The sequence below is a fragment of the Dermacentor albipictus genome, chromosome 4 (assembly GCF_038994185.2).
Source record: "Dermacentor albipictus isolate Rhodes 1998 colony chromosome 4, USDA_Dalb.pri_finalv2, whole genome shotgun sequence".
Taxonomy (NCBI): Eukaryota; Metazoa; Arthropoda; class Arachnida; order Ixodida; family Ixodidae; genus Dermacentor; species Dermacentor albipictus.
This window is the reverse complement of record NC_091824.1, coordinates 82222437-82243377: the sequence shown is the minus strand read 5'-3', so window position 1 is coordinate 82243377 and position 20941 is coordinate 82222437. Positions and strand designations below refer to the sequence as shown.

Here is a 20941-nt window from a genome sequence, read left to right as displayed (position 1 = left end):
GATAGTTTGCCTACTGAATGCCTTGGCACCTTACCTCCCACTTCAGTCGCGGCCTGCGAAGCCAGCCTAGTTACGGTTTCGTTCACTATCTTGATGTCATCTTCGTCTCCCTGTTCTAAGACTGCATATTGGCTAGCAAGTAGCAGCCTAAATTGGTCTGCTTTTACCCTTACTGCGTTTTGGTTGGCATGGTTCTTCCTGATCAAGTTTACTCTTTCGCTGTTCAAATTAAGGTAGGTCCTAGATTTAACCAACATATGATCACTGCACTTTACTCTACCTAACACTTCAACATCCTTCACTAGGCTTCGATTGGCAGAAAGTATGAAATCTATTTAACTTCTTGTTCGACACGGCCAGCAACTACTGATCATGAAAACGCATGAAAGAGTCAAACTATTCGTTTTAAAATAATCCGGTCACTAGTCAGCACGTTGTGATGGAATGCCAATAAATTGAGCCTGACCGTTTACGAAATATCCAGCTTCCAGAAGCGCAGGGGTTTAATGCTGATGCGAGCGTTAGCTGCTCAGCGTTGAAGATTAGTAAAAGATGCTTGTACGTTAAATATTAAAAGATGGCGATACACACTTAACTGCAGAGCCGCTCGACATATACGACAATACGAGACGTATACGAGCCAACGAACTGATCATAATACGACAATCATGGCTTCTTACACAACCGTCACAAGTTTTTTGAGCTGCCTTGATGTATTGTTCTAAGCACTTAATCAGCATATATCAAAACCGCACTTTAGAAATAACCACAACTATTAATTTCTTTCGGAACAAATGCCTCTAAGCATAATATACCTTGAGATACTGCGTAAGCGTTCGACCTTTTTTCTTACATTAACGGCGAAACAAAAAGGCATTACACATATCTAAGTGAGACCACAGAAATGGATGAATACTAATTCATTCGATGGCCGCTTTGTAGTTAGCAGGGTTCGATTGAATTTGCAGGCCGTGCAGCAATTTCCGGGAAAACAATATTTGTGACGTTTACAGCACCTCACTACAACATCAGAATAAATAAATAAATAAATAAAAACGCCGCCTCCATTCCCCCCTGTGAAAACGTATGTACAGCGAAGCTGGCGTGGACGTTAGACAGCGTTACAGAAGCACCACCACCACAAGCGCCGTACGCCACGCTCGCGCGCACCTGTGCAGAAGTGCAGCATACATCCTCATTCTTCTAGGCCATCCGTCAAGCGCCAGTGCCTTATTGAACTAAAATAATACTTAAAAGTATATTGCGTCAGAAACTGTGTAAAGCACGGCTTAGACACAAGCTGCAGACACGGAAGGTTCGGATTGTTATTCGAATATGCGAGAAAACAAATTCATTAGGCGAAAATTGAAGGAGAAAGCCTTTTCCAGCTGCCTTTTGAAGTCTGTCTGAGTGGCCGCGGCCGCTAGGTAGCGGTACCGTTAGCACAGCATATTTCCTCGTTCTTGTAGGCCATCCGCCTACCGCAAGTGCGCTATTGAAGTAATTTCTCAAAGTAAAATGCCTCAGAAAATTTGCAAAGTAAGACCTACACACAGCCTAGAGACATTACAGCATCGGACTGTAATTCGACTATACGGGAAAACATAATTGTGTTACCTGGAAGCTCAAACACACACTCCTTTTCCAACTGCCATTTCCATTTTTCTTTTTTTTTTCGCGGTGCCTCCCGCGAAAAATCATGCGCATCTAGAGGGTAGCAGCCTAGGTGTAATAAATAAATAAATCAGAGGACACCTAAGAGGACACCTTATGAGCTGTGAATGCGAAAGCATTAACGTGCATTTGAACGCCGCTGAGCAGGCCGAGTTACGAATTCCTCGCGGGAGAGTGAGCGCGTCGATACGCTTGGTGCATTTTCTTTTTGCCTTAGCGAGGCGCAGTTAGAACGCGGGTGAGAGCTTGCCAGGACCAGAAAGGCGTGGTAACACAGGCTTCCGAGAGCGAGAGTGAGGGCGGCGTGGCGTCGCCGCAATGCCCTCTCCCCTTACGCAACACCTGGCGCGCTGCTGTGGCATCAGGTGTTCCCTTTCCCCCGCTCTGCTTCGAGAAGGCGCGACCGTGACGTGGCGTCACAGCGAATGAGAATTTGAATGAATTCTGGAGTTTAGCGTGCCAAAACCCCGATGTAATTATGAGGCACGCCTTAGTGGGTGACTCCAGCTTAATTATGACCAACAGGGCACCTGACCACCCTACAATATTTTCAAGGTCTAGGGATCATAAAGCTTTGTGCAATGTTCTTCGCAATAAGCTCTATGATAATGATGGCCAAAGCGTTTATCACTGAGTGAATTCGCCCAGCACGTTAAGCACGTGTAACACCCTGAGATTATAGAGCGCGGCTATAGCTCAGCGCTATATGGACACACCACGGCCTAAGTACAGGTCGGGAATATGTTGCACCTGTTGCCCCTTAAAACGGGCTACGGGCGCGTCTCTACAGACCAAAGGCTGCAAGAGTGGTTGGGCTATTCACAACATGGTATTTAGGAAGGAAACCGTGAAAATAATGGAACAAGAAAGATACTGACACAGCGACGCCCTGCAAGCGGTATGCCTGGGGAAGCACCACGCCATTTCTCAATGGCGAGGTGGTTTTCCTGGCATTACAATTCTCTTTTGACGTGAGACGCCGTCGACTGCACGTCCTGGCTCCTCTCTCCTTCCCAACCTCCCGCCTCTCGTCAATATTGTCTTTCTGTTTGCTCTTTTTCTATTGGTAACCGATGCTCCCAAAGTAAAGCGCAGTACGTCGCCTCCAGCAGCTATATAAATATAATAATGTTACATCACTGCAAAACGATGGCGGCAATAAAACAGGTTGCTGAGTTAGTTGTTTCATAATGCTCGGGAAGCAAAAATGACACGATAGAGACAAGAACAAGAAGGATGAAAGGTCCAATTCACGTATCAGTGAGGTGAGCCATGCCAACATATGCTGCTGTTGTGGACAAGACGTTGCAGTCTAAACCATACGTCCAAACGAAGGAATGTACGACAGCCCACATTTGCTAGCAGTTGGTCCAGATTTACTTCTTCAAGACCATGCCATAAAGTAGCATGCATAATATGTATCGCCATGCGCGTCTACTGTGTGTTTTGTGCATGGAGGAAGGAAATAAACTACGAGGGAGTGTTGCGTCAGCCTTGTCAATTAGCCATTTCTCCGTGACGCCATTCCCTCTCGCTTTTTTCCCTCACAGTATCCATCCAACACGTGACCACCGACACTCAGCGCGCAGGCCGAGAATATTTGGTTCCCGGTAGTTTGTAATAGATGCACACTTGTTCGGTTGCCCCACTGCAGCTGTGTCTGTGGAGCAGGAGCACTAAAACCTACCACTCGTTCGGACGCGGCGACCACGTGTTATGCCGATCCGCTTGGCTTCAATAGCGTTGCGAAATGTGACCTCCTGGTAGTTTCCTTCCACCGTGGTTTTGTGCGTGAGAGTGTGGCAGGGTGTACGTGTTTGTACGTGTTTGTATGCGTTTGTATGTGTTCGTACGCAAGAGCACCTTGCTGTCTATCTGTGTGGCTGGAGACCCCGATTAACTCAATAAGCGCGCTGCTCACATTTTGGTCTACGCAGTGATCTTCCCTTCGTGACAAGCCCCGCGTGCAGCACGCCAAACCATGTCACGGTGCGTGGAACGGGACAGTTCGTACTTGTTACCTGGGGATCGTCGCAACGAAGTGCGGCGGGAAATAAATGTCCGCAACACAGCGCCTGTAACTCTTCAAGCATTTCGCTGCACGTCGAGTCATTTCTCTTGCGCTTCTCTTTACTTGCATACCTTGTTATCTCTGGTCCCCGGCGCCCAAGCGGCCAACCTTGATTCGCGAGGAATTTTATTGAACCTGGCGTTGATCGACCAGACAGCTGATCAACCGGACAGCTTCGCGGTGGACATAACGGCCACATGAACGGATGTTCCCCACTGGTGTACTTTAGTGCTATCCGTCTTTGGGAACTTTGTGACATTGATCGAACAGTCGCGATGTGCCGATCATTATTCAGGCGGGACTGGGCGACTGCGAGATGTTGCGAAAGTTAAGGAAGTGCTGTCCATCTAAAGAAAGTAGATGCGCGTTCTGCACATATGACGTAACACTCCCAATGTTTTATGCACGTTGAACATCTGCCTTTGTAGCCGAGGCTTATACGATTGCTCAGTGCAGAGTGTAGAGAATAGAGCTTTACGTATACCAATGCGGCTTCTAGGAGCTGGATGGTCAATCCGTAACTCTGCGGCAACTACACGCTATTACAAATGGTAAAGCAACAGAAACACTACAAGATGGCGGTGATTGTCTTCGTCTGTGTCGATTTTGTATAGCCCCTGTTTTTTTGTTGCTTCCAATGGCACAGTTGCCAGATGATGGTATAGTATTGGCCAAAATTGTTTCACGATAAGGTTGACATAAGCTTGCGTCTGGTTAACCTCCCAGCCTTTCCAAAATCTGCATCTCTCTCTCTCCGCGCTCAGATAGCAAAAATCAGCAGGCGCAAGCTTAAATGCCGAACGCATACACAAAGTTGCGGTTGACGATACACTTTTAGAAAAAATAATGAAATCACCGAGCTTGTCTAATTTATAATTATAGAAAGTTTATAGTGATCACCAGATAAGACATTCCGCATTTAGACATTCCACCAGATAAGACATTCCCCATTGAAATGCGGCGGCCGCATTTCGATGGGGGCGAAATGCAAAAAGCCCCGTGTCCCGTGCATTTGGAGCACGCTAAGGATCGCCTGGCGGTCAAAATTATCTCGGCTGTGACCGATAACGGCGTGCGAGTACACTTTAGGTGACATCAACAAACACTATCAAATTTCACTGTTTGCGCCGACTTGATGACACTATCACTCAGCTCATCATGCATCAGTCTTAGCTTCGCCTCCTTGAATTAGCGCGGTTAGGCAGACTAGGTAGTAGTTAAACGGTTGAACATAAGTCCTAATGGTGTCAGCGTAGCCAGTTTATGCAAAATAAGTATGTCTTACGGCCGTTATAATGAAAGAAAACAATATTTGCCCTTCCAAGATGTTGGCATCAAAAGATATAGAGAGTAAGAGAAAAATGCGGTAGCACCACTTTAAAAATATGATATAGACTTTCTTACTCGGAGCATAGTGAGATGCATGCGCGGTAAACTTTTTTGTTTGGTAAAGTGTTGATTTTTGGGAAGTCCTTAGTCATCTACCTGACGGAACGGAGAACTACAAAATTCACCACGACACCGGTAACCCGAACGAGAGTGCGGAATGCCGTTTAAGTGAAGACCATTTTTGAACCGTGCATGTATAAATAATTCTTCGGTTGTATTACTGAGGTAACTAAGTCGTCTGAATGGGCGCATTTCAATGAGGCTGCTTTGCGAAGACTGAGCGGCTTAGTCTGTGTCCCTGCTTCAGCCTCGTGTCAATCATATGTCAATCGCAGACCAATGTTTGTGGCGTCAGTGTGTACGCATTCTATCTTGTTTATTTGGGATCATAAGGCGTCCCGCTTTTCATCCTCCCAGAGGAGACTTGCTCTTTAACAAGTGCATTCAGCGAGGATTACATGCAGCTAAAGAATTGCAGGAAGTAGGATTTACCATCGTGTTCCAGTGGGTACATTCCCGTAGATATCCGCGTAGTAGGCGTCGAGGCCGCTGACAGTCTGGCGCACAAAGCGCTGCAATTCGAGCCCACAAAGAAGGCTCCTCAGGACGCAAGAAAGTCATGGAGAAGGTCATCTTAAAGCACCTCCGTCCCTTGTGGTCTCCGTCGCATCAACCTTGTGTGATTAAAAGACTTAACAGAACCGACGCCACTCGCCTACATCGCGCCCTTGCAGGGTCAGCGCAAACTACTGCTTGGCGGTGCAAGGCAACACTTGGCCCATCACCGTCGTGTGCGCCTTGTCAAGCTCTTAGCGACATCCAGCATTACATACTTAAGTGTCCTGAATTTGAAGAAGAACGTGAGAAAATAATAGATTGACTCACGCGCAAGACGGCACCGCACTCAAATGCAAGTGATATTGTCTTGCCGCGAGGACATTGAGTATTTAGGAGAGTGGTGCTTCGCCTCCTTTTAATGTTACCTCGTGATGTACAATTCGGAACTGATTGGTAAGTAGTGCGGGTCGTTGTGGTTTGGAGAGCACGCAACGTATTGGGCTCCGAGTCAGCTTGCTTTTGATGCCTGGTGTTGTTAGCTGGACTGCGAAGTGTTTCACACCGTATCGCGCTTAATAAGTGGCGTTTAGGCGCAGCGATTGCCGGCAACTTTTGCAAGACTAGGTCCGCCTACAAGCAACGTTCCTCCTCCTCCTCCTCCTCTTCCTTGAAGTAGTGGCTGTGCTTTTTCGTGACTCGGAACTCAGTACACGAAATAAATATGTGCTTCAGTTTGAGTTGTAGTGGAACAAGAATTTGTGGCCTGTATCAGAGCGTTGTCGTTCCCGTTACATAGTCATAACTTGAGCCACGAATCAGACGTACAATGTCTTGCGACCTAATGGTTCGAAATACTTCTATCGTGGCCTAATGCCATTTGTTGATTATATTCAGCCAATAATAGAGCTTTAATATGTGCGACAACTTTAGAAACGTGGCCCGTATTCACAAGAAAGCTCTTACGCTAGAGTTGTTCGTAAGAAAAAAAATTCCAGCAAATTCTGATTAGGGACATATTAGCGAAGAGGGCCTGCTATTGGCGAAAAGCACTCACAAATGGAAAGCTTTGCGAATTCGGCCTCTAATTTATAGTGGCAAGCGCTTGCAAACACATGCAGAGCTGAACCACATTGCACTTTGGGCAAATGAAAGTCGCCTTAAAGGACCGCCTTACTTTATCGCACGAGATGCCGCACACGTGGGGCAGAGATCTAACTCTATAAATTTGACGATAGTTTTTTTACGAAACCTTAACTTAAATGTGCTTTGTCTGTACAAGCTGCACAGCGCAACGTCACGTATTCCGTAGAGGGATGCAAATTTTCTGGAAATTCTGAGCAGGTGGCAAAAAAAGCCGTTTTATTTAGTTTTCTTTTTTTCGGAAATTAGGAAAACTGAGGAAAAATTGAAACACCAGTAAAACTAACTGATAGTTATTATTCCAGATATAAAAATAATTACCCTAAAATGGCGTGATCACGCAATTTTACACGCGAGCATTACGCAGAGAACGCGAAGACAATGGAATGAGCTCCTTGTGCTCTTCTTCAAAATATTCCTAATTTGATAACAGAAAAAGGTCACTCGGTGTCCCAGTCACCCTCACTGGACACACTCGCATTAGAATCTATTACAGCTGCTTCCACATTCAAAGTTATTCGTACGTAGATGAGTTTTCGAACATGTTTACCTGCGAGTCTATTGCGAAGGTTGTCATGAACATCTCCAAACAGAGACCAGTTTCGTTGACAAATTGGCAGATGACGACGGTATCTACAGCAGCCTATAGAAGCTGTAGGAGCACGCGGCTGATTAGTGCAAAGGCCTTGCCACCAGGTCGACGGTTCACGTGCTTCGTGGAGTCCCATACGCCAGACCTGGATCAAAATCTAGAAGAGGTCCTGTATTCCGTTACGTTTGAAAGCTACGCTACGTTTCAAAACGCAACTGAAACCACGTAACAAAGAGGCTGGAAATCTACGCTGACGTTTTATTCTCGCCGATTCTAGAACCTTATGTTACACGGCAGTAAATGGCAAGTATAACTGTTATGTGGAAGTTTTTAATGCTTTTTACTTCACTTTTACTGCGCACACACAAAAAAAAAATCCTCTTTTCTTTCTAATCTTGTGGATCTTTTTTTTTTAGACCCTTGTACATCTAGTTCAGTAAACGTGTTTATTCGCGGTAAACAGTTTCACATGTTGGCACAAAAATGCTGTAGCATTTGTGCGTATATGCACGAATTCCCAGCTTTTCTTTTTATTTAATGAAGAGATGATGATAGCGACGTCCTTACACCGTGGTATAATGCTGTGCTAGTACTGCCATTTCAATTTCTTTTGTGTCCCAAGGCATATCACGGATATCGCAGCACTCGCTACTGGCTTTCACGGCTTCACCAGACAATACCCGTATTCGCAAGGTATACGACCGAGACAGCCTAACAAGAGAATCCGTATAACAGCGTGTCTTCGTGGTTTATGACGCTGCAGCAGCGTCTCTCAGAGCTTGTATACCTGTTGAGGCGGAAGCGCCAAAGACGTCACCCTTTATTCTCCTACTATCATTGCCATTCGCGACAGCCGAATAGGAACACTCGACCGGAAACGCCTGGCCGAGGTCTGCGTAGAAGACAGGGAGCAGAGCCCATGGAGACCACGACGGCCACGTCATCTCTTGCTTCGCGTTTACGTGCGCTGCTCGTAAAACAGCACCGTGCCGCGATGTTTTTTTTTATTGCCTTCCCACCAGATGGAGCCTGTTACGAAAGCTACTGCGCACTGCACGACGCCCGAGGAGCCTCCCCATTAGCAGCCCGACCTGATTCGTACCTGCAATAGGAACGAGTCACGCACGTCGTGAAGGGAGCCAGCTATCTGGGTGGCGGGAAACGTGACCGTACGGCGGCGCAGCTTTTCGATCTCGCGCCGGTGGCGGCATAGCGCAGCTTCTCGAGCTCAGATGTGTGAAGGGATGAGTGCGCGTACGACGCGGCAAAAGAAGAGAAATAAAAAAGGAAAAGAAAGAACGAGTGAGACTAACGGAAGACAACGGGTGCCGTCGGAAGTAGGCATCAACTATCGTAGCTCGAAGAAACAGAACATCAGCGTGCACTGGAGATAAATCCAAGAAATCTAAGTACAGGCCAGGAAAGCAGAACCGGAATTGGGCGTCCCCGAAGTAGGTCTACACTTATCTCAGGTAGTTCCCTTCAGCGCTGCGAAACCCGCCGTGCCTGCTCAGTGTCACCGGCGTTACGCGGCTAAGAACGAGGTCGCGGAATCAAGTCCCGACTGCGGACACCGCATTTCGATGGGCGCGAAATGCAAAAGACACCCGTATATCGTGCATTGGGTGCATGTTGAATAACCTCAAGTTGTCCAAATTAACCCGGAGCGTCCTCCACTATGGCGTGGCTCATCATCCGATGGTGGTGTTGGTATTATTATTATTATTATTATTATTATTATTATTATTATTATTATTATTATTATTATTATTATTATTATTATTATTATTATTATTATTATTATTATTATTATTATTATTCAACAATGCGAAAGCTGCAGAAACCTCAAGCTTTTGGAGAACCACAACTCCTGCAGGGGTGCATCCACCCTTATCCGTGCAGTCTGCTTGTTGTGTGCTCGGCAACCTCGCGTGGCACCTTCGGGTGCAACAATGCAAAAAGAAACGCAAAGAAGCAAAATCAGTCTTTGCACTGCTGTAACTGCCACTACTGCGTTGTTAGGAAGGCCAATGCATCCAGTTGTTATTGTGAATAAGCACGTCAAGGCGCGTTTAGTCACTTGCTAGGGCTATCAGCCCAGAAATTAAGTCTACTTTGTTGAGCGCCCTGCCGGGTCAGAAACTCAGACGACGTTATCGTGTTAGTTCCCTTGAGCACCACCGAATCGCTGGCCAACTGGGTTCGTTGTGCCACTTGTACGACACAAAGCATGACACGACCGCACAGCCATAGCGTGGACAGTCTTCAAAGCAGCGATACCATGAAAACGCAAGGCCTATTGCAAGGTATCTCGCTAGGTTTAGGGACTCTCAATATGAACATGCGCTCATTAATACATGGACACTTTGTCATTTAAGAGCTTTGTGGCTGAAGCGAGGTGAGGCAATACGATTACCCAATTCACTGTTCATTTGTTCTGAGTACGACGCTCTTTGTGAAAATGACTTAATGTCGTGTAGCGAAAGAAACAGACAGCATTACGTTCTGTAACGGAATTCCTGCATTCCAATAAGTTTCTAGGATATAGAGCGCGGAATTTAAGGACTTGACGACGACAACACGTGAGAGTTAAAGAGCAGACTAACGTACGGTTCAAAATGAGGGGTCTTCTTCATTTTGCAAATGGCGCGGCGGGACCGGGAGACAGCAAGAGCCGCAGGAGCCATGAACTGAGGGCGCCTCCTGGCAGAAAGAGCACAAGCAGAAAGACACCTTCTTGTCTTCTTCTTTTTTTTAATGAATGTTTTAGAGCGCAGCTCTTTGGCGTCCGTTCCTGGGTTTCGCGTCGTCGTCGGCGTTGTCGTCGGCCTCGTAACCAGCTCCGCCCCCCTTTCATCCCCCCAGCGCTAGCAGCGACCGACTGATACCGCTGGATGCCGCTGACGCCGCTAGAGAGTCAAGATAACGTGACTGCATAGAACACCGTCGCCGCCATGCAGAAAGAGGAGGAAAGGGTCCCCCCCCCCTGTTCTTGTGTGGCGGATAGGGTGCTCTTCAGTTGCCGACGCGCCGGTTATTTCACGTAGGCCCCGGCACGTCGACGAATACGTGACCACCTTCCCACGGCTAGACCTGGTTCTTAGCGCTGCGGAAGCGAGGGTATCATATTGTTTGTGTCGGCATCGGCGGCGTTGTCCCTGAAACCAACTCCGCAGCTGGGGTTGACTCACTATCGGCGTCAGCGGCATCAGTCAGTCGCTGCTATCTCTTCCCTCCTCCCTTTATCGTGTTGTCCGCTTGCTGCGCGCGCTTCTGCCCCCATCGTTTGCCGCTGGGTGTACACGCCGCCCCCCCCCCCCCCCTCTTCCTGCGAGTCTCCGGTTGTCAAAGCGCCGGCTCGAACTTAATTCCTTTCTTCGCTCCTCCTCCAACGCAACCCCTGTGCGGTGGCAATCAGAGAGCCAGATCGGTGGCGGCGGATCTGTATATGTGCACCGCCCGAGCCGAAATTGCCGCTGCCGTTCGCCACTGCGAAATTATCTGCCAGTTCTTTCTGAGCCATGAGCGAGACGACCGATGGAAGTCCTCCGTCTGCTGCTGCTGCTGCTGCTGCTGCTGCTGCTGCTGCTAAACGAGCTGCCAGAGCAGAGGCCCAGCGCCGTCGCCGTCAGAATCCAGAGGTGCGTGCCGCCGAAGCAGAAGCTTACCGTCGCCGCCGTCGAGATGATCCAGGAGTACGCGTCACCGAAGCAGAGGCTAAGCGCCGCCGCCGAGAAGACCCTGCCGTTCGCGCCGCCGAAGCGGAGGCTCATCGCCGCCGTCGAGAGCAACCAGCAGTAAGCGAGGCTGAAGCAGAAGCTCATCGCCGCCGCCGAGAAGACCCTGCAGTTCGCGCCGCCGAAGCGGAGGCTCATCGCCGCCGTCGAGAGCAACCAGCAGTAAGCGAGGCTGAAGCAGAAGCTCATCGCCGCCGCCGAGAAGACCCTGCCGTTCGCACCGCCGAAGCGGAGGCTCATCGCCGCCGTCAAGAGCAACCAGCAGTAAGCGAGGCTGAAGCAGAAGCTCATCGCCGTCGCAGAGAAGACTCTACCGTTCGCGCGGCCGAGGCCGAGGCCAAACGCAAACAAAGGCTCGCAAACAGTCAGGGTGCAACAAATGCTTTCCGGCGACAGTTTACAGGCTTATTTGCTGCGCTCAAATTTCGCATTAGGAAGTAACGTAATCGTCGGTAATTTTTTCCTTCTCCTCCTCTCTTTTCATAATCTCAGCCAATAATGAATGAAGCAAGTAGCTATTTTATTAGTGTTGCTTCATCCAATGGTAGGGAACAAAATAGGGCACACGAATTTGCTAAATTTCTACCCAAGAACGTTCCGTTAACATTAGTCATTAAAGCCATTACAGCCAATTCGAAGATTGGTCAGCTTTGTACGAGCGACAGCACCCAGCCATTGTTGCGGTGATTTAACCGCATATTCCGTAGTGTTGTAGCAAATAAATAATGTTGACGCTGAATTCTTCTAAACGCGATACACGCAAACTGCTTCTTATTTAATACCAAACGCGTAAGGTCTACAGAATAGAAAAGCGGGCGAGTTGTAACCTATCCATTTTTTCTCAGCGTTTCTCCCGTCCTCTTTCTGTTTTCTTAGTCAGTTCGCGTTCTCTGCAAAAACTAAAAAATAAAAGTGCGGAAACACGTATCCCATATAATCTGCACTTGGCAGGCTATTTAAGCTACAAAGAATGGCTGTCATGACTGCACTCGACATTCAAGACTGCCTCATCTCTTGAGTCACGTCCTTAGCCCACGAACTACAGTGCTACCTGCGCATCTCGGGCAACGAAGGCGCTTTTGTGTTTCCTTCGAGGCACTGGTCTCAACGAGACACTTCATTCGAATGTTGAGTGTTGTGCACGTTGTGTATCTTAGTTGTGAACAGTACGCATCATTTCGTTTTTCATCCTCTTCATCTGGAGTAGCGTGCTAGGCATGCTGCCAGGCAAACATCTCCAGGATTCACTATATAGTCTCTCTCTCTCTCTATCTTTCTCTCTCGCTCGCTCTAAGATGAAGTATAGGGGATTAAGTTGCACGTAAACCAGGCTATCACGTCACGAGTGGGTGGGCTTAAATGAGCGACATTACACGCAAACGAGAGCTTGTCGTATAGAACTGCACTGTTCTATTTCTAAAGGACCGGAACAGAATGAAACGTAGCTTATGCTTTCGCAGCCTCCAGGTTAGAGGGCCTCCAATAATTGGGAGACATAAAGATCACGGAGGCTACGTTTCATTGATTTCTCAGCTATACGAGCTCTTCTACGCGCAGCCTCTCATTTCTGGCGGGCAAGTCACGCGAGTTACGCGAGTGTAGACAGTCGATTCACGTGAGCAGCCACCGCGGGAGTTGGGAAAAATATGCCGCATACCAGCGATTTTCAATCGCGCAATTTTTGCGCAATCACACAATTTTCGGCGCAGAGTACTCTGCAAGAAAGGTGCTCGTGTTGTAAACGCAAATTCATGTTGTCGCCTTAACAACAGGCCTCGCTACTAGTAGCTACACATCGTCGTGGCGGAAAGAAAAAAGCGAAAGCATAGTAAGAACGACAGGGTGAAAGTCACGCGATATTTTTGTTCCTGCGAGTACACTGTACAATTAGGAGGGAGGCGTTTTGACTCCTCGTAAGTTTTCTCCGTGATACTGGGTTATAGAGCGTAAGTTGGGAGCCGGGGGGGGGGGGGGGCGACGTGGAACGGATGGCGCACAGCCTGTTGCACCCGGGTTCAAGTTCATCTTCGTCATTAATAATCCCTCGTGTTTCCAGATTTAGTGTGACGGGCTTCAGCCTTCACCCAGCGCTAGATAAGTGGCGCTCAGCCGGAGAAATTGCTGGTAATTTTTGCAAGGCCACGTTTGTCTGCAGCAAGCAATTAACACTCCTCCTCCTCGAGGATATGATGAAGGACACCGCAGGCCTTCCATGCGACCTAACGTGAAGGCACACGCGGCTGCACTTCGTGTGGTCAAGCAAGAGAAAATCGCTCATTCGGGTTGAAACAGCACCAGCCTGCTTCAAGAAAAACAATAACTAAATATCTGAGCAAACGCGTTTAGGGTGATTAGGCTCCCCGAGAGGTGTGCTCGTGTTCCAGTATTCCAACGAAGTATGCAACCGCCAGAATTCTCATGCGCAGTTAAGGCAGTTTAAACTCACGGCAGTTCCTACAGGCACGCAATACAGCCGCTAAGAGAGATGAACGTGCGTGTGACTAATGAGCGAAAGGCATGTAGAAAGAACTGTATAGCGCGCTTCCAAAATCTGCAGGAACATCAAGTCATTGACTGATCGAGTCCTAAATCATCCAGGATAAGTAGCGTAGGGTTCCGTACTTTCCACGTGTTCGCGCCAGTGTGTTTGCATCCGTGGAAGCCCCAAAGAGCAGAGTTTTGTACGCTGCCGAAAATGCGTCCGAAAGTCTGGTCGCTCGCGTTTTCGCGAAAGCTCGTTGTCAGCTATGAACGATGAGCTTTCTGTGGTAATATTTTCACGTACAGTTCTTCTCCGGAATAAAAACAATATAAAGACAGATGACGATAATGAACACACTAGACGCATGCATAGCTAACGGCACATGTACATAGCTTGTGAAGAAAGGTACCGGGCATCATTTGGCAGAAAGATTGTGTGCTTGCGGGATTATTAGTTTCTTTGCGGTGCGTGCTTCAGCACAATACGCCTGCGCGTAAATAAATAAATAAATAAATAAATAATGCAAAAAGGCCAAATAAGTTTCGACAAGTGTGTTTAAGGTATATGAACAAGTTTGGCGGTAATGTTGTTTGTCGGATGCAGATTTAACGAAGACTAAGTAATGCTTCCGCAGTGCGTACATTAATCGTAAAATATGTGTGAAAACTTCATTAACAAGCGACGCTAGTCGTTACGAAAGTTCTGAAAAGGGATTCAGAGCAAGGTTTCGTGCGGTTGCCTACGCCTGGGAACAGACAGGCTGCCGCACTTATTTCGTTAATGCAGCGCGTGGCTGAACGCTGGGAAGCTAGAGAACTCGGCCGATGTGAACGATGATAGCTGATGCTTTATGGATGCTCAGACGCAGTACCAGACAGGAAATACAAATGGAGTGCGAAGACTATGTGAAGATGTAAGTTTGGTAGCAGCGCTTGTTGTGATGTATTCGAACCTGTTGCGATTTTTCTACCGAGAAACTCCGTTACTTACTTTTATCCCAGCATTTACTTTCGAGATACGAGTGAAAGAAAAGCTTTTGCCAGGGCAGGAATTTATTGGTGCGTGCTTGGTCAGAGTTGTCATTATTTACTTAGGCGGGCATAGAGGAAGTAGGAATCGCCTTGGCCTGCCTGTTAGTATTGCTGCGGTTGTTTATATAAGTTCAGAAGCATAGAAGAGAAAGAGAGAGAGAGAGAAGATGAGATGGGAAAGGCAGGGAGGTTGACTGGAAGAAAAGCTTCTGGTTTGCTACCCTCTACATTGGGGGAAGGGTAAGAGAACAATAACGACTGACAGAACAGCGGAGAAAGAGCAAACGCACGAAAAAAAGATAAAGGAGGCCCTATGGGAGTATGAAATTCTCTCTAATAGGTCATTCAAGCGTAAAAGCTTCAATAAGGCCTTGATGACGACCGCGTACAGGCCGGCATTCCAGGATCGTCTTCGCCAAAAGCGGGCCGGCGACTATACAACAGGACGGGACAGGACGCCTGCTTATAATTTAGAATTAAGAGGATAGAAAAGGAAGAGAAAAAGAGAGGAGAATAAAAATATTATTCACCAGAAAAACTAAAGCTTTACGGCATCAATAACTACAAAATGACGGTGAAGACGGGGGGAAAAAGAAGGAAATTGGCATGCATTACAATAACCCAAAGAACGAAAAAAAGAATGCTGGTAATTTTTGTGTCGTATATAACTCTGATTACTTTTCACATGAGTGCTTTTTTGCTGAGGACTAACGGCGGTGCATTGAGTGTTTATTTCTTTTTTTCACATTTCTTGCCATTTCAAATGTCTGACGCGACACTGATCCTTCTTTCGTTATATTTGTGTTATTGGTCCTGTTGCTTTATGCGAAAGAAAGCCTTTGATTACTTAGTGCTACTGAGCACTGTACAAGTGGAGGGACCATAGTCAAGCCGAGTTATTATACATTTACTCTCTTCATCCCTGGCAATATATGTCGAAATAACTCGAAATATATAAAAATATAATTTTAAGAAATACATCTTCAATCTTGTCACGTAGCGGAGAAGTATAAATACGAAAAAAAATAACGCATCTCAAATAACAGTACGACAGAGGTCCCGTGGATGTATAGTACAACTGATAGGAGGCTCTACACCAAAGATGACAAAAAATTCTACACAGAACAAACCCGTAGTACAAGGTACAGCCACTGACAAGGCTCATCACACACGTTTATCTTCTTGAAAGCAACTAACTTACCTTCCCGTTTAGAACGTTTTTCCTTGCTTATCGCTGTTTCTGCTCATGATCACAATAGGACTCAGGCGCTAATCAAGACTGGTACAAGGACAACTAAGCAGACGAATGTCTTTTTTTTTTCAGGAGCGAGGCCCACCTCACAAGCAAAGCTAGGCATTACCATAACATAATGTTAACAGCGCGAAAAAAACGGTGGACAGGGTGTAACAAACACAGGATGAGCGCTGACTCACAACTAAGTTTACCGATACAGACGCAAAGGAATATAAGTGACACGGGCAACTCAATTAGTCGTGAGTCAGCGCTCGTCCTGTGTTTATTTCACCACTCCGTCGTTCCTTTCGTGCTGTTACCACTATGAATGCTTACCAAGTTGTCCATCTTATTACATTAAGATATCAAATGATGAAGATGGGGGGAGGGGTCTGGGGCCCTACGGGACTCAGCGGAAGAACACGACGGAGTGCGCGGATGTCGCAGTTAATTTACACGAAAGACTGAATTAAACGCCTCTGCACTCGTAAAAGCATGCAAGGTCCTGCTTGCCACTGGGCACCTGAAGAAGCTGCACGTTTTTTGCCTCACTTCGGCCTATGTTGTCGACCCACTTACAAACGAGTGTGAAGCCTTGTGCCCCGCATTAAGGCCAATAAACACCAGCAATGTGAGGTCTGAATGCAGTCGTGAGAAAAAACGCCTAAGTGGCAGCTAACTGTCACAGCACAGAAGGTTCACAGGAAGATGGAGACCGAGCGATCAACAGTGTGTAGACAACGGAAGCCCCAGCGCTGAGTCAATGCTTCAAAGAAGGAGGTTTGTCTTCGTCAGGGCGACAGCTGCTTTCTTGCTTTTTTTTTGTTATAGCTCACCAAAGGCGAGGAGCCTATAGGTGGGTAGAGGCGAGTGTAAGGTGGGGACTGGGTAACGGTTATGCAAATGTCGAAATGGTTTCTCCTCTTGAACATTCCCACTTCCCTTAACCAGCACTGACTTTACTTCCGCCTCGTCATTTAACTCCGCGCGCGCACCACCTGAAACGACACAGGTCTTGATGAGACAGCACACGCTTTAGGCGGGAAAGTCACGAACTCAGGATAAGTACTTTGTGATTAGCAAAATACCCAGCCCTTCGGAGGTCTTTGTTATCTTCGTACATTGCATATCGAGGACCCTGAATTTCGAATTTTGGTAGCCTTGATAACATGGCGCATCGAACGAGGTTTCATGAGCCAGTTTTCTGCTGCTAAGGTCCCGTACTACCTGAAGCCTGCGGTCAAGAGGGTGCTCTTCCGCAACCCACCGTGAGCGGCGATGGCTAACCTTCTCAGGGCTAATCTTGTACACACACAAAAATACACAAGCTTTACAGCAGGCGGAATGGTGGCCGCCGCGGTACCTTAATGGGTAAATAACCGCAACTGTGACGCGGAAGCTGTGAAATCGGCTCTCACCTGCGGCCGGTAAATTTTTCGTCCACTTTCACTGTCCATTACCCGATTACTTATACATTCCAATTATGCACAACAGTTAATTTTCTTATGATTTCCGTGACTTCACTGTCAGTTTGCTTGATATGGTTATGTATATTTACACTTATATGGATAAGCATTGTTGGCTGTCAAGAACTGCGGGCGGCGACATCTTGAGGCGGCACACCTCGACCAGCCCAGCTTCCTTGCGTGAACCGATGCCAGCGGAACCTAGAAGACAGTCAGTGCGGACCACGGTGACATCTAGTCCCTGGTGGCATGCTTGGCCCAGTGGTCTAACTCCAGCGTGCAGCTTCTACCTGCGTCAGTATCCTTCTCATTAACCCGAGCGAGCTCCTGTTCCTTCGTTATCAGCGTCTTGTTGCATCGTCGCCTTCTCGCCAGATTCCTACCCACTCAAACTCCACGCCCTCAGAGCAAAGGGAGGTATACATAAACTCTACGAAGGAAAGAATTTGTTGCCGGCTGATGAAGACAACTTCCCTTGTCGAATACGTTGGCTACGGGCGGCAGTATCCTTTGCTCACCCACTGTTAAAAAGAATGACGCGCATTCCCGGCATTTTACCAACGCGGCTTCGTGCGGTTTGAGGAGTTCATTTTCTGATTCGCGGTGATCCCGCTGTAGTCACGACCTAGGAATGTACGTTCCCTGCGGCTGTGGATTAAAGTGGATGTTCAAAAGCACTAATTCTGGCCAGCGTAGTCATTGCACGTCGTTATGCGGACGCATCGACGAAGGCCGATGACACGCCGTAAACACGTCGGAAGTGCGTCGCATGTGGTCACCGTTCGAAAGGACGCTGACGTCAGTGAAATACTAAATTAACATATCGCGAAGTTCCACGTGTCATTTCCAATGTGCTGGAGTGAAACGTGAATTGTGTATCGATAAACAAACACGAATTACTAATAATTAATTTATACTTATATTAACTGAGCTCTAACTGGAACCACATTTTAGATTTTTTTTGTATAAATGCCCTCTCCAAGGCCAGAAATAAAGATGAGGCAATAGCGCTAATGCTCCTTGATGTAAAATTCTGCTCGAGCTTTGTGCTATTAAGCTAGGTTGGTATATTGCACATATTGAATGGCAAGTAGCCCGTACTCACGATAAGGAATGACCTTACCAGTAGAGTGTATGTGGCGATCGCAACTTTTATGCAATATGTATAACTCTGTTCTGTACTTGCAGTGCATTACATGTGTTGTGTGTTATGACTGTTCTAAATATCTGACTTTATATATGCGTACGTGGACTGGACTAATGCACAGAACTTTGCGACTCATGTACTGTTGGACTGTATATTTTTTATTCATCCAGTATTCTACTGAGTGCCATATTTCTTGTCGCTATTCTCCCTTTTTACGGAAATTTGTTTCCTTTGCCAAGTGACAAGGAGTAGCCGGTGCCACCATAAAGGCGCCAACCTCTCCTAATATTCATCTCAATAAAAAAAAAATGGTTGACAACCGGGCCAGTTGGTACATAGTTGAAGGGAAAAAATCAGTAATAAAAGACAAAAAAGACAAAAACGACAAAAAGATAGGTTCTTTTGTGTCTTTCATCTTTTGTGACTGGTTTTTCCCTCCAACTTACCGGTAGGTCAGGCTAGGTACAACTTGAATGGCTTTGAGACAACAGACGGCGCGCACACCAGCTGAAGTAGCCTACAAGAAAAAAAACTGTTTCTGTGTTGACGACCTTTTATCGCCCCATTCCCGAAGGGGCTATATGCATATCAGCCCGCTCCTACAAAATCAACGAATGCGCTACTGCGCCACAGGTCCGGAAGCACAAGCATGCCTGCGGCGTCCCGGAGGTAACAGTCTGCTCCTCCCCTCTCTTTCTCCAGGTTCCTCAAGCGCCATTAATTCTTGGCCTCAAATCCTTTATGCACAGGATACAGGAACATAGGCGGTGTAGTTACTAGTGGTAAATGCCAGGCAAAAAAAAAGAAAATACGCGTGACTGGCACTTGCACCGAATACGTATTTCTTTGTTTCACCGCCGTCCTAAAGCACAGGGTACGGCCTTCCAACAAGGCTGTCTTTCAGCACTACCACCAGCGGCACCTGTGCTGGATCGCTGCCACGAAGCAAGGCTTGCAGCTGCACGCTTGCTTCCAGTGCAGCACATTCCTATTGCAGCATCTTTCCCGTTCGCCTACTTAATCACGTGACGGACCATGGCCGTTCTCGTCGCTTCCGCAGCATTAAGCTCGCCTGCACCAGATTCGGCTAAATGTGGCTCACATCAAAGCACACAAAATCCTAAATTTCACTATCAACAATGTGCGTAACGTGTAGCAGGAATTTAGCAGTGGATTACTCCCATAGGAACCCCGTAGTGGCGTATTCAGCGTTGACTCTTGAAACGATAACACAGAAAAAAGTTATTTCCCGCGCGCCATCGCGTCGCTCCTTTTCGCGTTTACATTCAGCGGTATATTGCGACAATTAGCGTTGCGATGCTGCGACATTGGCAGATGTGGCTTTCAGACGACTTTTCTGCGTGGCCAATCGTAGACCGATTCCTCGGCAATTGCCATTACTGACCCATACACACACTGGCCTCCATACACCAGTCTGGCATTTCCCGATTGAAATTTCCGTTTGAACGCGTGGCACAACAAGCCGTTCATAAGATCTCATAGCGCCATCTCGCGCATTCCCGCCCGAGACGGCATTACCCCGAGCCACCGCCGCCGCTTCTCCAAACACCGCACGGCTTCGTTCAGCGTGGGCGTAATCGAATTTCGGTAACACACACGCGCGGCGCACGTCGATTGACCATCGCTCGTCTAACGCAACGACCTGCAGTAGCTCAGTCCCATTATAACGGAAGCGAGGGCGCATTCCTAATGGGCGTCATTCCACCGGCGGCAAACGCTTCCGACTGCAGCGTGAGGCGAGACAGAGGTCTCCGAAGATAGCGCGCTTACTGAATAATGCAGCGGCTGAAATTGACGCAAGTGGCCCTATATATACCTTCAATTTTTAAAGGGACCAGAATTATTCAGCTATAGAAATAAGCAGATGTATCCTTTTTTTTTTTCTCGGAAGCATTCTACTATAGCTCCCTATTGTAGTGGTTCACCATTAAAGCGCTTCCAGAGAAGATTTATTAGTCGAGCATGGCTGTACAACACTTGTAGCGGCAGGTACAATTTAAACGGCCCTTGAGGTTTCACATATGCATACAGCTTTTCTGCGGGGTACGCTCGGCGTACAAAGTGTCTGCACGATGCATGTAAGTGAAGAAGGGGAGGCCGGCCAGGCTGCTCTGAAGCATTGTTACCCGCATTGCTAACCACAACCAATACACATTAGGTGCTGTATACGGTATGGGAAAATACGCTTAAGGGAAATGATTTGATACCAAAGTCCCCACTAGCTGATTTGGCTGGGTGGTTCAACAGAGCTTCATTTACTTATTTTTGGACTTCTTCTTTCGAGACACCATAGAAGGGCCGTACGAGGAAATGGTAAATCCTCCGGATTCGCCACAATTTCTTATAAACACCAAGGTGACCGGGAACACAGTTAAACCTTTTTTGTAGCTTTTAGTCTA

The 20941-nt window shown here is 47.3% G+C and overlaps 1 protein-coding gene across 2 annotated transcripts in view; it reads right to left on the bottom strand.

The window, feature by feature from the left end:
• LOC135913357 (glycine receptor subunit alphaZ1-like) overlaps positions 1 to 20941 on the bottom strand; it is a 191165-nt gene that overhangs the window by 40853 nt on the left and 129371 nt on the right. For both annotated transcript variants that reach the window (XM_065445956.1, XM_065445957.1), the window contains exon 2: positions 10035 to 10127. In XM_065445956.1, coding sequence (XP_065302028.1) covers positions 10035 to 10127 — 93 coding nt within the window. The remainder of the gene's footprint in view (positions 1 to 10034; positions 10128 to 20941) is intronic.